Source organism: Myxocyprinus asiaticus, chromosome 46 (assembly GCF_019703515.2).
Source record: "Myxocyprinus asiaticus isolate MX2 ecotype Aquarium Trade chromosome 46, UBuf_Myxa_2, whole genome shotgun sequence".
In the NCBI taxonomy this organism is placed as follows: Eukaryota; Metazoa; Chordata; class Actinopteri; order Cypriniformes; family Catostomidae; genus Myxocyprinus; species Myxocyprinus asiaticus.
The window spans coordinates 29,300,829-29,316,403 of record NC_059389.1 but is presented as its reverse complement, the minus strand read 5'-3'; the positions used below and the strand labels follow the sequence as shown (position 1 = coordinate 29,316,403).

The 15,575-nt window shown below is 37.2% G+C and overlaps 1 protein-coding gene across 1 annotated transcript in view; it reads left to right on the top strand.

The window, feature by feature from the left end:
- The first annotated feature begins 367 nt into the window (after positions 1-367).
- LOC127436323 (anoctamin-3-like) overlaps positions 368-15,575 on the top strand; it is a 186,912-nt gene continuing 171,704 nt past the window's right edge. The window contains exon 1 of the mRNA XM_051690414.1: positions 368-1,343. Within this exon, the coding sequence (XP_051546374.1) occupies positions 1,247-1,343 (97 nt within the window). The 5' untranslated portion in view covers positions 368-1,246. The remainder of the gene's footprint in view (positions 1,344-15,575) is intronic.

The window sequence follows — 15,575 nt, the reverse complement described above, 5'->3', positions numbered from 1 at the left end:
CCCTCACCACTAAGCCAGAGGGCTCTGACTAAGCAGCATAAGACCTATTTTTTATTAATTGCCAATTATTAATGAATAACAATTGAAAAACGAATCATATGCTATATATATATATATATATATATATATATATAAAATTCTGTTTAATGTAAAGTTTCTGCAGCTCGCCAGGGCCCCCTGCTGTCCGGAGGACCTGGGCAAATGCCCGGTAGGCCACTGCGTTAATCCGTCCCTATACAGCAGTGGAAAATTGTTTGTCTGTTTTCTGGTTGATGTCTGGGGATTCTGGCACAGTTGTCGTCCAATTACAGCTGCATGCTGTGGGGGCAGGATAAGTGTGTCTGAGTTTTGGCCTCTTTCAGGGGTGGATATGGCTTACATTCGGTAAGTGGCTTTTGGGCTAATTTTGGACTGTAATTCCATGCAGTACGTGGGCCAAAGTTCCAGGCGGAATGCAGCCAGATTCGGCCCGAAATAATTTTGCTATATGGGTCTTGGCTCTCGTCGCGCACGTATCCCGCGCGACCATGCGCGTTATTTTTATTGCGTTTCCTGTCTGAAGGGGGCGTTCACACAACTTGTTTCGCGTTGAAAAACTGAGGGGACTCCAGCCGCGTTTTTGAAGTTGACATGCTGTCTTAAAAACGAAACGCGCATGGCACGAGACACAACGGTTTTAGACCAACAATAACTAAACAAGGCAGACGGAGCGCGACGCACAGGAACAGTACGCATGCGTATCTGCACGCGTTTTAAAGTTATACTAGTTTTTAACTTGACGCGGGTTTTTTAAAAACGCAAAGACGTGTGACGCATGTGTAGATAGACCAAAAAACAAAACAAAACAATAAATAAATAAAAACAGCGTAGACGCAGCCCAACGTGCAGGAACAGAACGCAACCGTCTCGACACGCATTTTAAAGTAAAACTATTTTTATCTCCACATAGCTTCTTAAAAACACTGGTGACGCGAGACGTCCGTGTAGCGCATGTGTACATAGACCTACAATTAAAAAAACAAAAACAAAAAAAAAAGAGCACAGAACGAACGCAGGAACGCGTCCTCAGTGAACGCCCCCTAACGCGGGTCATTCCATCTACGAGCCCCTGAAGGGTGTCCATCCATACATCCTACCTCTTACAGAACGTAACCATGACAACATCCCCGGACGGTGGAGCGCGAGGGTAGACAGGTGTTGGGTGGCGCAGAGGAGAGACACCTACGCGATCGCTCCATACTTTCCCATGTATGCCTTCATCCTCTGCTGTAAACGCGGATCTCTACCGGGAGCCACCATGGTGCATCACTCTGGATCCATACAGTCCTTCAAGCAGCTGAAGGGTCAGTGAGCGCTGTTTTTGCAGATGCTTGTGCGTGATAACGCGTGTTTGGGGAGAAGTGCGGCTCTGGGCAGCTGTAGTTCATGTCCCTGTTTGGAGATCATGTCTGTGATATGGTCAACTTTATGATAAATGTGTTTGGCGCATATCAGTTTTCTACTGGATGCCATTGGTTTAAGATATCGTTAACACGAATAGATCACGAGTGCTAAATCTATTCTATTCAATCGCATTTAGATCTGACGGACTGAAATGTTTAATCATAGGAGAAGTTTTCAAGGCTTTTAAAAAGCAACATCTATTATTTAATAATACCCATTGTCAAATTGTCAAAGAATTCTAAAGGAATGATAATGGAATTTCTATCATAATATGGAACTAATCATAATGGGATTAAAAAAGAATCCTTTTAAGAATTAAGTAAAATAATATATATTTTTACATGTTTAATTTTATTATAAAAATATATAGTATATATATATATATATATATATATATATATATTTTCCATAGTTGTAGTTTAGGTTTGTATTTAGTATATTTAAATTATGAAATTATTTCAAGGATTTGTATCTCTCTGACTTAAAAGGAGGGTGATTCCCATTCCAGAAAGAGACCTGTCTCATGGTGTATTGTTTTTGATCTGTGATTTTCAAACATTTTAAGATACAATACCTCTTTCCGAACTTTAATGAATTGATTTAAGGCATTTGAATCAGTTTTGTTTGCGCTGCAGTGAATGTTGTTCTGTTTAACGGTTCCAAGCTGATGTTCATGAATGTATTTTTGGTGTTCTCATTGCATCATTGATACTGGCATCATGACTCCGGTTATGGGAAACACTTCCCATTGATCCACCTCCATCTTGGTCCATGGGGTCGCCACACACTCTAAGTGGTCATTTTCCCCATTAAATTGCACTGTGTGGAAAATCGCTACTCTCAGGGTGATTCGAATGAAGTGATGATTTGATTACCGTGAGATGGAAAAGAGAAAGCCAATTTTCCATGTTTTAGTAGAACACTTTGGGATGTAAGGGGAAGCTACCTTAGTGCACTGTTGTTATATTAAGTGGCATAAATGACACTTCTTTTTGATGAATGTGTTTGATTCTTGTGTAGGAGATATTAAATACAGCAACACAAACACTTATGATTACACTTCTTTTCAGGATGGGGTCAGCGTAAACACAAGTAGTTGACGTCACAGAACATATATCAAAATGTAATTGCTAATATTACTGTAAGTCATTACAGAGATAGAAATGGTAATAAAAGCCTTTAGTTGCATTGCCACTCAGTATTTATAGTCATTGAGTGCAGATGGTTCACAGTTCTATAGTTTTCTGTCTCCCTAACTTGATGCAGACTATTTTGGGTTCTATCCACTGTAATGCTTTTTTCTTCTACAACAGTTCATCAAAAGAGCCAAAATCTGCACTGCCTTGTTTCTGTTCCCATACAGCCATTTAAAGCTGCGCCATATAAGCAAAAATCGGTAACACTTTACATGAATGTTTCCTTTGTTAAGGGTTTATAAAGGGGTTTATTCAGGGGTGTAGATTCCTCACCACCCATTATTTATACCATGATCAATGGAAACATGGGTAAATGCTTCATGCTGCAATCCCCCCAATGTTCAAGCCAAATCTACACCCTTGGATATAAATGACTAATAAGTAGTTTACAAATTGTTTAATAACGGTTCTTATGTGATTCAGTGGATTATTCAATTATGGCAGTCAATGCTATTGTCTAAAATTATTATTATTATTTTGTTTTTGCAATTAAATATTGTAAGTTAACAGTGTATAAAAAGTCTTAAATTATGAAGGACCAAAGTAAGGTCCTTTCGTCCATTATGTGTCTTTTGGAAATTCGGCTTTTTATTATGATTAAAAATGACTTTTGGAAATTGTATGTTTTAATTATGAAAAAAGTGAAAGATTTTAACAAAGTAGTCATTTTTTTAAAAGTGTATATTATAAAATGGTTTAAACAATAAATGCTGTTTTTTTTTTCATGGAAATTATTTTTTTTTCATTCTAAAAATTAGAAAATAAATGGGTACCAGAGCATGTGAGCGGAGCATTGGGCGGTGATAATTCCACCGGAGCAGAGAGCGCCTTTTTGAAGATTCCACTCCTCTCGCTCAGGCCGCTCAGCGCCGCTTGCTCAACCCAGAATGCGCTTCATAATATGTTGGTTTGGGAATCTGCAAAATAAGTGATAGGCCTGAGGTTATGGAGTTCAAACATTGTTTTAATGAAGTTGCAAACCTTATACATAAATGCAATGAAGGTAAAATAGTGCCTAAATGATTTGCATGCGCAGAGAAAGATTTGTAAAAGCGTAAATTAAGTTACAAGGTGTAAATCAAGTCGCAAGCATAAGAAAAAAATATTAGCAATACTTTAATGCTTTGTATAAGTGTAATTCATGTGTTGTGAATCTGTAATTTCGTGTTAACACAAAGTAAATTTGGTATGTACAGTATTCATCTGACTTCCTTTCTTTCACGCTTACTAGTGATGGGAAGATCGGATCATTTTACTGACTTGGATCTTTGAGTCTCGTTCAGCAAAATGAATGAATCTTTTTTCCAGGTCATTTCATTCATCATGTGACATAGGCTCTACAGGAAACAGAATTGATTAGTTCACCTCCCGAGTCGGTCTTCGGAGTTTGGATCTGAGTCTTCGGTCATTTGACACGTGACCTCCAGGCTCAGCACTCATTCACCAGTGACAATTACTGGTCTTTTTTCATTATTTCTTTCTTTACAGCTCACAGTCAGTGTGTTGCAGTTGTTTGTATCATAATCAGTACATGTCAGTGTGGCAATAAATTATAAAATCATATGAATTGTCATGATTAATTATTTTCAGGTATTTCATGCAGGAAGTGTTGACATGATATGTTATCCCAAGTGAAAAATTAGTTAATAAATAATTAATGCTTGATTTGGTTCTATTCCCAACAAGAACATAAGAAGAAATAAATAAATAATACAATGAGGAGATGCATCATGAAGGAAAAATAAATGACAGTTTATTTAAAATCAACTCACTAAACAAGTAAATAATATGGGGTTTCCTTATAGCTCTTGTAGTCTTATGATATTTTCTAACGAAAAGATAAAAGTCATACAAAGTTCAAAACATTACTCTTTATTACCAGATTCAATGGGATGGGAAAAAAACATCATGACAGAAAGATTCACAAAGTTATGAATTGCAAGAAGTAAAGAAGCTAAAATTAGTGACCAGAAACACTTCGTGTAACTGTAAGGGCAATAATAAAGCATCTCAAACTGCTTGCTGGGAGCATTAAGAAGTATTAAGCAAATTCTGTTTGCATTACAGAGACTTTGTGGCTATCAGTGAATGACTTGTACCCGAAGACCGACTCGGGAGGTTCTATTTCCTGTACAGAGCTGTCCCCGCGCCAAATGAATGAAACACGAGCATGGATTCTGCACATGCATGGCTGTGACAAAATGAACGAATCACTCTCTGAGACTACTCGTTCTTCCGAGTCTTACAAAAGATTCATTCAAAATGAATGAATCGTTCATGAACGACCCATCACTAGCGCTTATACTTATCACTAGCGCTTACACTTTTGGCACTGTTATTGCACCTAAACATGGCCAAAAACATTGCAAACCTACAATAAGCAATGTTTAAGAAAAGTAAGGGTGTCGTGAACAGCAAAATGGATTGACCACGTAGAATCAGTCTGTATGTGTAAAATAAACTACTGCAAACGTGTAAATGACTTGTGTTTGTGGCATAAATATTTTCCAGAAATAATCCGATATCCACTGTTCCATCTTCCTTTTGTTGCGCTCACACTTTTGGCACAAATTTCTCTGCAAATCCACACCTTAACGATAAATGAAATGTAAATAAAAAAAAGGACTCTAGATTAGTGGTTGCGGATAACATCTTCCGACATCACTTGCTGCATTCATGCGCAGAGAAAAAAGCTTTAAATGATTGTACATTAGAAGAAAAAAAAACTTTTCTTAAACGCAGGCAGTGTCATTCGTGAATTAAATAATTTGTATTTGTTTTGGGATCATTAAACATGATTTCATCTAATCTAATATATACATTACCGGTCAAAAGTTTTGAAACACTTGACTGAAATGTTTCTCATGATCTTAAAAATCTTTTGATCTGAAGGTGTATGCTTAAATGTTTGAAATTAGTTTTGTAGATTGTGCATATGTGCAACATATTAATTTATTTCATTATGTAACTAAAATGTAATAATAATTTAAAAAAGAAGTTTTTGAAATTGATGACTTGGACCAAATAATAAAGAAAAGCAGCCAATAAGTGCCCAACATAGATGGGAACTCCTTCAATACTGTTTAAAAAGCATCCCAGGGTGATACCTCAAGAAGTTAGTTGAGAAAATGTCAAGAGTTCATGTCTGCAAATTCTAGGCAAAGTGTGGCCACTTTGAAGATGCTAAAATATAACACAGTTTTGATTCATTTAGGATTTTGTTTAGTCACAACATAATTTCAATAGTTCCATTTATGTTATTCCATAGTTTTGATGACTTTACTATTATTCTAAAATGTGAAGAAAAAAAAGTGTTTCAAAACTTTTTTTGAAAGTAGTGTATATTGGACAAAATCTCACTTTATGCAGGGTTTATTTGTTAAATCCATGGTTAAACCCTGCTGTACACAGAAAGAGCACATGCACAACACATGATCTTTTGACGCATATAAAGTCCAGATTCACTTTATGCTGCTTTAAAAATATAAAGGAAAAACAAAGGGGGCACATGGTGTCTACTAATATAATAATTATTATATAATTAACCACAGTCATTTAAATTGCAGACATCTCATACATATTAAATTGTATGGAATATTAATCAAGCAACAAGACTGAAAATGAGAAAAACACTGCTCATTTCTGGATAACTTAATACGCCCTTTAAAACTGAACACAAAATTAGGATGAGAAATGGCTCATTTTAATTTATAGACCTAAAGTCTGATAGTATCCATTCAGAATAGGGTTTCTACCACCGTGATCACTGTGTGAATGGGTAATTAGCAGTTCTAAACTGCTAAGGGCCGCTATAACCATAGAATTTCAACACTAAACCTGTGCTTTCTTTTAACGTGCCGACAGGCTAGCCCATATTTTCTATTTTTAAACAGGATTATCAAATGTGAATTAATTCATTTCTTTGTTTACCATTGTGTCATATGATGTTATATTCTCCTGGCAATAAAAACGAAAGAAAACGTGAACAGAATCATTATTTATGGGAGCAGATAATACTTATCAAATTAAATATTATAAAATATTTGAAAAAGAGTCTCAATTTTCCATTACATGAATTAAGCTGGAAGTAGTTTACCTATAGTTTACAAGCTTTATTCATTATGTCAGGGTTGTGCAGGGAAGAGGCGAGAGAGTGAGGATCCAAACGCAGAACTTTTAATTATAAATAAACAGAAGAGAATACAACCATGAAGGAATCTTATGAAGAAGAAGGTAACACAAACATAACAGCAGTATGCTGGCTAACAAAATGCTACGTATAAACAAGGACCGACAAAGGAACCAGGAACAAGAGGGCATACACAAGGGCTAACAAGACGATGAGGAACACCTGTGATACAATTAGGGCAAGGAACTGAAGACAGAGACAATGGAGGGAAACAAAGGAACTTTCTAACTAAGTGTCCTTGTAAATTTCAAATTAAGAGTCCTTGGGGTGGGGGGGTTCCCAAAAAAGAAAATGACAATAGTCTAGGGTGGAGCTGGTGGCCAGGGAAGTGGCTCCAGGAAGAGAGCGGGGTCTGGCGGTTTGGGTGGCGACTCCAGGAAGGGAGCAGGGTCCGGCGGTTTGGGTGGTGGCTCCAGAAATGTGGCGGGATCTGGAGGCCAGGGAGGTGGGTCCGGTAAGAGAGTGGGGTCTGGAGGCCTGGTAGGAGGCATGGGCTGTGGAACAGGGCCTGACAAGGCAGAGTGGCATGTTGGAGTCTCAGGGGGCAGGGCTGCTGGAGTAGCAGAAGGTGGAGACTCAGGGGACGGAGCCGCAGGGGGCGGAGACTCTGTGGGTGGAGCTGCCAGGGATGGAGGCTCAGGAGTCAAGGGCTCAAGGGGCGGAGCCACAGGAGATGGAGCCGCAAGAAGTGGAGTGGGCAGAGCACAGTAGGCTCTGGGAATTGAGTCTCAGGAGGCAGAGCCACAGGAGGCGGAGCGGGCGGAGCTGCTGGAGTCTGAGGAGGAGCAGGCGGAGCCACTGGAGGAAGAGTCTCAGGAGGAGGAGCGGGCGGAGCCGTGGAAGGCTCGGGGCGGAGCCTTGGAAGGTTTGGGGGGTCAAGGCGGCCTGGAACTCATGCGCTGGTTGTGGGACGGACAAGGCTTCAAACGCTAGCTCTGGGTCGGCAGAGGCTTCAGGAACTGGTTTGTTGACCGTGGCAGGTGTGGGCACTGGCACGTTGACCGTGGCAGGTGTGGGCGCTGGCTTGTTGACCGTGGTAGGTGTGGGCGCTGGCTCATGACCGTTGCAGGCATGGGCACTGGCCACGGCAGGGAAATGGCCTCCGTGGCTGCTGGCAGCGGCAGGGGGACGGCTTCTGTCGAGGGGGTCTCCCGGACCACCGGAGCTGAGGGTAGAGGGGCCTACGTTGAGGGGGTCTCTGGAACCACCAGAGCGGAGAGCAGAAAGTCAGCCGTTATGATTTTGGAGAGAAAGTCTTGAAGAGATAGATGATCACTGTCCAAAGGGACCAGTTTCCTCACTCGGCCATTGAGTCCCAACCAGAACATAGTTCTGAGGGATCTCTCATACCAGTTCAATTGAGCGGCCAAAATTCCAAAATTTGAAGCTGTACTCAGCTGCAGAAGTGGACCCTTGGGAAAGCTGCTCAGTCTGCTCTGCTGGATCCATATTAGGTTGGTCCTTTTGTCTGGGTTGTGTAGGGAAGAGGCGAGAGAGTGAGAATCCAAACACAGAACTTTTAATTATAAGTAAACAGAAGAGAATACAGCTATGAAGGAATCTTATGAATAAGAAGGTAACACAAAAATAACAGCAGTATGCTGGCTAACAAAGCGCTACATACAAACAAGGACCAACGAAGGAACCAGGAACATGAGGGCATATACACACAAGGGCTAACAAGATGACGAGGAACACCTTTGATACAATTAGGGCAAGAAACTGAAGACAGAGACAATGGAGGGAAACAATAAACTAAGGGTCCTTCTAAATTTCAAATTAAGAGTCCTTGGGGGGGGGGGGACATAAAGATGTGACGTTACACATTACCTGTCATAGTATTTTATTAGTAGTTAATATTTGCTATTAACCAGTGTTGCCCTAAAGCTTGATAATACTGATTATTTTTCAGAATTATTATTTTTCTGAGTGACTATTTGCTTTCAGATGTACCCCAATAGTCTACTGGCAACATAGAAATACACAACAAAGTGCATTGTGAATGTCGCTCCAATAGCGTGGAGCATAATGTCGGTGTGCCAGTGTCTGTACGACCAGAGTTCGGTTCTGCATTCGATGTATTATTTTTCCCCATTATGTTTCTTGACTCCACTCTTAATATTTTCTTTATTAGTATTTATAATAAATAAAAAAGAATATAAAAGGTAGTTCTACTGTAGTAATACTGTATTGTAGTAACCATGATTGTTTGGCGGAAAACATAGATTTGATAATATTAACAGTGGTGATACTGCAGTAATATGGTGTTAATATAGTAACCATGTTTAATTTTGTGGTTACAATTACTTTACTACAAAATACCATGGTGATCCTATGGTTATTTTATCTGTCGAGGATGTCAGGTCAGATCCGTTTTCCAATCAGTTTAGAGCATTATTTAGGACATTAGATCCCTCTTAACACTTTTTATTGAGACATTTTATAGAAACTTTTTTGAAGAGACATACGTTCACCCAGAGCTTCAGCGATTCACACCTTAACTCGACAGGGGGAGGTGGTGTTTAAATCTTTTGTCTGAGCTGAAAAAGTTGCAGTGGGGACTCGCATGTTGCCAGGCAAGAACATGATTGATAAAATTATCAACATACATTGAGATAATATATTTACACTTATAACAAAAAAACTCAGCAGGGCTTTATTAATTCTGACAGTTTGTTGTTCATTCAGTTGCTGATTGATTTTATAATGTTGCATTATATTTGGGAGTAGCGTTTCGACAAATGAAAAAGACGTTCAGATTTCATACATCATAATTTGACAAGACTATCATATTGTGAACGTGAAGCACAAGTTAACATTGCTTGATAATATGCACCATTTCACACCGAATAAAGAAACCTCATTTGAACATAAAGATGCTCACTACTTTTATCACTGCCTAATAATTTAAAATGTGGTGATCATATTGTTGTGCTGATCATATTGTTTTTGAACCAGATCAAATCTCCTGCCTCGGTAAGTTTTTTTGTTTTGCGTCATTCTGTCCTTCAAGCTAATTATACCACTTTTTTTCATCTGTACAAGGATGCCAACATTATGAAGTAAGATTATTCAGAACTCAGCCCCAGTTAATCCGTAACACCGAAGAATGACATAGAGGGAACCCCCACTATCACAGTGCAGGAGTGATGAAAATAAACAAACACCAGCAACTGTAGAACATTTAGAAATAAAGTGGAGCAAGAACAAATCTTGCTCAGATGTCATGTTTGTTATTTACACGAGTCGCAGGCTCATTGTCTCAGCTGCAGCCTACGTAATACACTGTGACAAAAAGCAACAATGTTCCACACTATTGTGAACTACACTCACGCTAATGTAGGCTACTGTATAATGTAATTAAGTTTATAAACTTTATCATGCAATCATGAACACTGCGGCCCTATGCAATTGTATCGCCAATGATCATGGCGACAAATACAAGTTAAATACCATGTAAAAAAAATATATACAGTATAATATGAACAAATGACCAACAATGATCTTACAGGACACAGTGTCAGTAGGAGCCACAGTGCAAAATGGCTTTTTGTGAATCTGCTGGATGTAGTTTTCTTCCTACATGAATCCAAACAGACAATAAGATAAAGTTCAGTATCAGTTGACATGAGCACAGAGGCCCTGAGCTATCAGTCCACATGTGACTTACAAATAACTTTAGTTTTTAACTACTCCACACCAACTGCTGTAACTTTAAAGAATATTATTAAAACAACAACAAAATAAGCACACACACATATATCACGCTTATGATGTTTAACACGGGTTAACGGCATTGATTAAATGCATTGTTGTCATTTTTTCATTATGGCTAACAAATGAAATTATGAATGTTCACAATGTATTTTCGTTTTGATTTCTAAAGATTGGTTTTTAATGCTAGCAACTCCTTAAAATGCTTCACATGTGTCCACTTTACATTAAGGTGAATTTTCATAGGTTACTAATGTTGAATAAGTGTTATTAATTATTTATAACATGTGAGGTAAAATGGCTCACCATTAGGCAGGTATTTAATGAAAGCTGTTCTGTTTATGCATTTTGTTATAACTGCAAATGAACCCCTTTATAATCCCGAAACAAAGGGAACATTAATCTAAAGTTTTACCAAAAAATGTATAAATCTTTAATTCATCATGTAAATTACATTAAGACATATATATATTTTTAATTATTTTAAAATAACTTATTTTTCAGCAACCTTTTTATTTAATCCAAACAAAAAAATGAGGCTTCTGTGTTTTCAGATGGACAAATGTTTGTAAATCTCCTCGTCAAACTTTTGTTTGCCCAATTTCACATTTCGATTGTAGCTTTTCATGGCATATTGGACACCATTTTGGCCACAATAAAGAAGTGCTGTACACTAGGCCTGTCGCAATTATTAAATAACCGTCTGATCGTGGTTATTTGATCTAACCGCGGTTATTTCAGACAATCACGATTATTGGCCATTCAAATTCCAATCACATTTTAATGCCCAAATAATTTTAAGCAAATAAACTGTATTAATGCCATGAACGGCTCGTTTGTGTGTTATTCAGTTGAACTCCGAGTCCGAGCATCACTGGGCTGCACCGCGGACGTCAACCAGCTCCTGTCCTGAAGAGTTCGTGAAGCGCTCTGATGCGCACGCTGTAAGCAAACTCCCGCGAAAATATAAACGAACAAGTATAAACTTTGATTGTGGACACAAAGCACTCCGGTTTCACTTTAAACGATCGTATCATGGCAAATGTTTCTGGTTCATACACGCAGTGTTAATGACATGCAGTGACAAAGAGGAGGATACACGCACACACATTTACTCTATTTCTGTGCTGTGATAAATTGATGAAACGAAATCTCAAAGGTTTTGATTCATGAGAAATAAGGGCTCGTGGTTTTAATCAGAGCATTAAAGTAACGTGTGAAAGTGAAGAAATTAGGAAATATTTTACTATTGGATAATATAATACAAATATAATAATATATATATACAAATTACTATTTTTTTTAAATTATATTTCAAATGTATGAGTTCAAAAAATAAGTGTAAATGTAAAATTTACCTAAACTAAAGTTGACCAAATAGAGAGACATATTTTAAGTATTTAGAAATATTTTGAAATTTTCATACGTTTTTAAAGTCTTAAATTATTATTTGATTTATAATAATTAAATATGCAAAAATAACTTCTTAAGGTGTATGAAGCACACATGCAGAAAAAAGCAAACCTTAAAAAATATGACAATTTATAGGCTATGACAATTAATCGTGAAAGCCTTTAACGAGACAATTAATCGTCATAACCGCAACTGTTTGTTTGACAATTAATTGTCAGCCAAATTTCGGCCCTACTGTACACGGTTAATCCAGATATTATAAAACAATTCCTGAAGTAAGTAATTTAATGTGATTGCTTCTCTCTCCATATTTGCTGGCAGCAGAACAAGCGCTAATACGAAGGCTTGACAGCGTTAGCAACAGTAACTGCCTAGTGGAGGGTCAGTTCCACACCACAGAGACATACCTTATCTCAAACAAGCTCTTCCTCATTTAATCTCTAAATGTAAATACGTGGAAGGATTGATGCATATATATACAGTGTGTGTGTGTGTGTATATATATATATATATATATATATATATATATATATATCCCGTGTGAAAACTGGTGTGCATTAGCAGCCAGACATGTTTACATAAGAAAACAATTGAAAAACAACATAGATGGACACATGTTGTTTTTCAGTTTTATTTATTTATTGGTTTATTTGTATAGGGACAGTACAAAAATATGATTTCAGCACAAAAACTAAAAAAGATGCATTGAACATAGAGATTATAGCACCTGCTATAATCACATGCTATAAGCACATGCTATAATCACATGCTATAATCACATGCTATAAGCACCTGCTATAATCACATGCTATAATCACATGCTATAATCAAATGCTATAAGCACATGCTATAATCACATGCTATAAGCACCTGCTATAATCACATGCTATAATCACATGCTGTAATCACATGCTATAATCAAATGCTATAAGCACATGCTATAAGCACCTGCTATAATCACATGCTATAATCACATGCTGTAATCACATGCTATAATCAAATGCTATAAGCACATGCTATAATCACATGCTATAAGCACCTGCTATAATCACATGCCATAAACACCTGCTATAATCACATGCGATAAGCACATGCTATAATCACATGCTATAATCACATGCTATAAGCACATGCTGTAATCACATGCTATAATCAAATGCTATAAGCACATGCTATAAGCACCTGCTATAATCACATGCGATAAGCACATGCTATAATCACATGCTATAATCACATGCTGTAATCACATGCTATAATCAAATGCTATAAGCACATGCTATAAGCACCTGCTATAATCACATGCTATAATCACATGCTGTAATCACATGCTATAATCAAATGCTATAAGCACATGCTATAATCACATGCTATAAGCACCTGCTATAATCACATGCCATAAACACCTGCTATAATCACATGCTATAAGCACATGCTATAAGCACATGCTATAATCACATGCTATAATCACATGCTATAATCACATGCTATAAGCACCTGCTATAATCACATGTATAAGCACATGCTATAATCACATGCTATAAGCACCTGCTATAATCACATGCTATAAGCACCTGCTATAATCACATGCGATAAGCACATGCTATAATCACATTCTATAAGCACATGCTATAATCACATGCTATAAGCACCTGCTATAATCACATGTATAACAAATGCTATAATCACATGCTATAAGCACATGCTATAAGCTCATGCTATAATCACATGCTATAAGCACCTGCTATAATCACATGTATAACAAATGCTATAATCACATGCTATAATCACATGCTATAAGCACCTGCTATAATCACATGTATAAGCACATGCTATAATCACATGCTATAATCACATGCTATAAGCACCTGCTATAATCACATGCGATAAGCACATGCTATAATCACATTCTATAAGCACATGCTATAATCACATGCTATAAGCACCTGCTATAATCACATGTATAAGCAAATGCTATAATCACATGCTATAAGCACATGCTATAATCACATGCTATAAGCACATGCTATAATCACATGCTATAATCACATGCTATAAGCACATGCTATAATCACATGCTATAATCACATGCTATAAGCACATGCTATAATCACATGCTATAAGCACATGCTATAATCACATGCTATAATCACATGCTATAAGCACATGCTATAAGTTGACAAATCTCTGGTGTATTTGGCCAGTCCTTCAGCACTGTATAAAATCCAACTTCAATTTTGTCAGATAAGCAATATCTAAAAGTGAGTTTACATAAAACAATCAATTAAGTCAACTTTTATGTCTTTTAAGTTAGAGCAACTTACATTTTTAAACAGTGAGCACATACAATATCAAGTTTGGTGGTGAAGGTAGAACATACAGGCTTTTGAGCATGCTCAGTTTGATCACTGACCCTCCAACGCCCCCCCATTTGAAACTTCATGCACATCTGTGAAAAGGAAGTTTAAATTTGACGGTTCTAAGTCTATAAAGCCAGGCTCTACCATGGAAAATCAGGAAATATGTGGGAATTTAAATCTTTGATTTCATATCTTTAATGATGATATTCATTTGTTAAAGTCATGGAAAGGTCTTGAAAGTTCATGGATCAAAATCTGGGGGAACCTTGCAAGGCTGAGCACTATGTACTTCACATTATTGCACCTGCTACTGAGCATAACTACTGGAGAAGCATACCCACAATCCCCTGCTCTTTAATTTATTTAAGTGTGTTTGGTCAAAGCATGCCTACTTATGAGGACATATAAATAATTTGTAAATAATCTGTTTTGAATGAATAGATGTTTTAGCTCTTTATGTGTTTTTAATTATGTTTTGCTGTAAAAAGATGTGTTTTGTTTAAAGTCACCATCAAGGTGATTAGTGTTCGCTGTGTTGAAGTTTCTTTATTTATGAAGTTGATTCAACTTCTAAAAGTTTGAAGTACTTGTAACCTACACCACCATTTAAGTTAGACATTACAAATATTTTATATTATATTATTATCAAGAGTATTTAAAATTATGGACAGCAATACGTAAAAATTCAAGTTTATTGAACTTAATGATCATTGATATTTTTTAGTTCTCTGAACTTATTTTATTTATTTCATGGAACTTAAGATCCAACTTGAATTGTTAAGTTGGAAAAACTAATTTGAAGTTGAAAATGCTGGTTGCCTTACTTTTGTAAGTTTACTCAACTTTTTATTTTTTACAGTGAGCCTGTGTAATAATTTGTTGGACTTGTTTGACTCTGGATTTCTAGTGTGCTCCACAGGTTCATGGGACAGATCCTGTTATTTATTAAGTCACATCACAGACAGGCACATTTAGCATACACATTAAACGTAATGACAGTGGAATGTATTTATAGTTCCATTCCACAACCTGTTCTTCTCACTACACAAAGTGACGCCGTCATGTTTGTTAGCTATTGATCTATGAGCGGAAGCACAGATTATTGCACACATTACAACCGCTTTAAAGACTCATGGTTAATTATTTAGGGGGAAAAAATAACTCCACTATAGTTATTACATGGACAATGCATCTGGGGTGGGCAAATCGGGAGTGTGAAGGATCATGGGCCTTCTTCTGGGAATCAATACCATCCCAGGTACT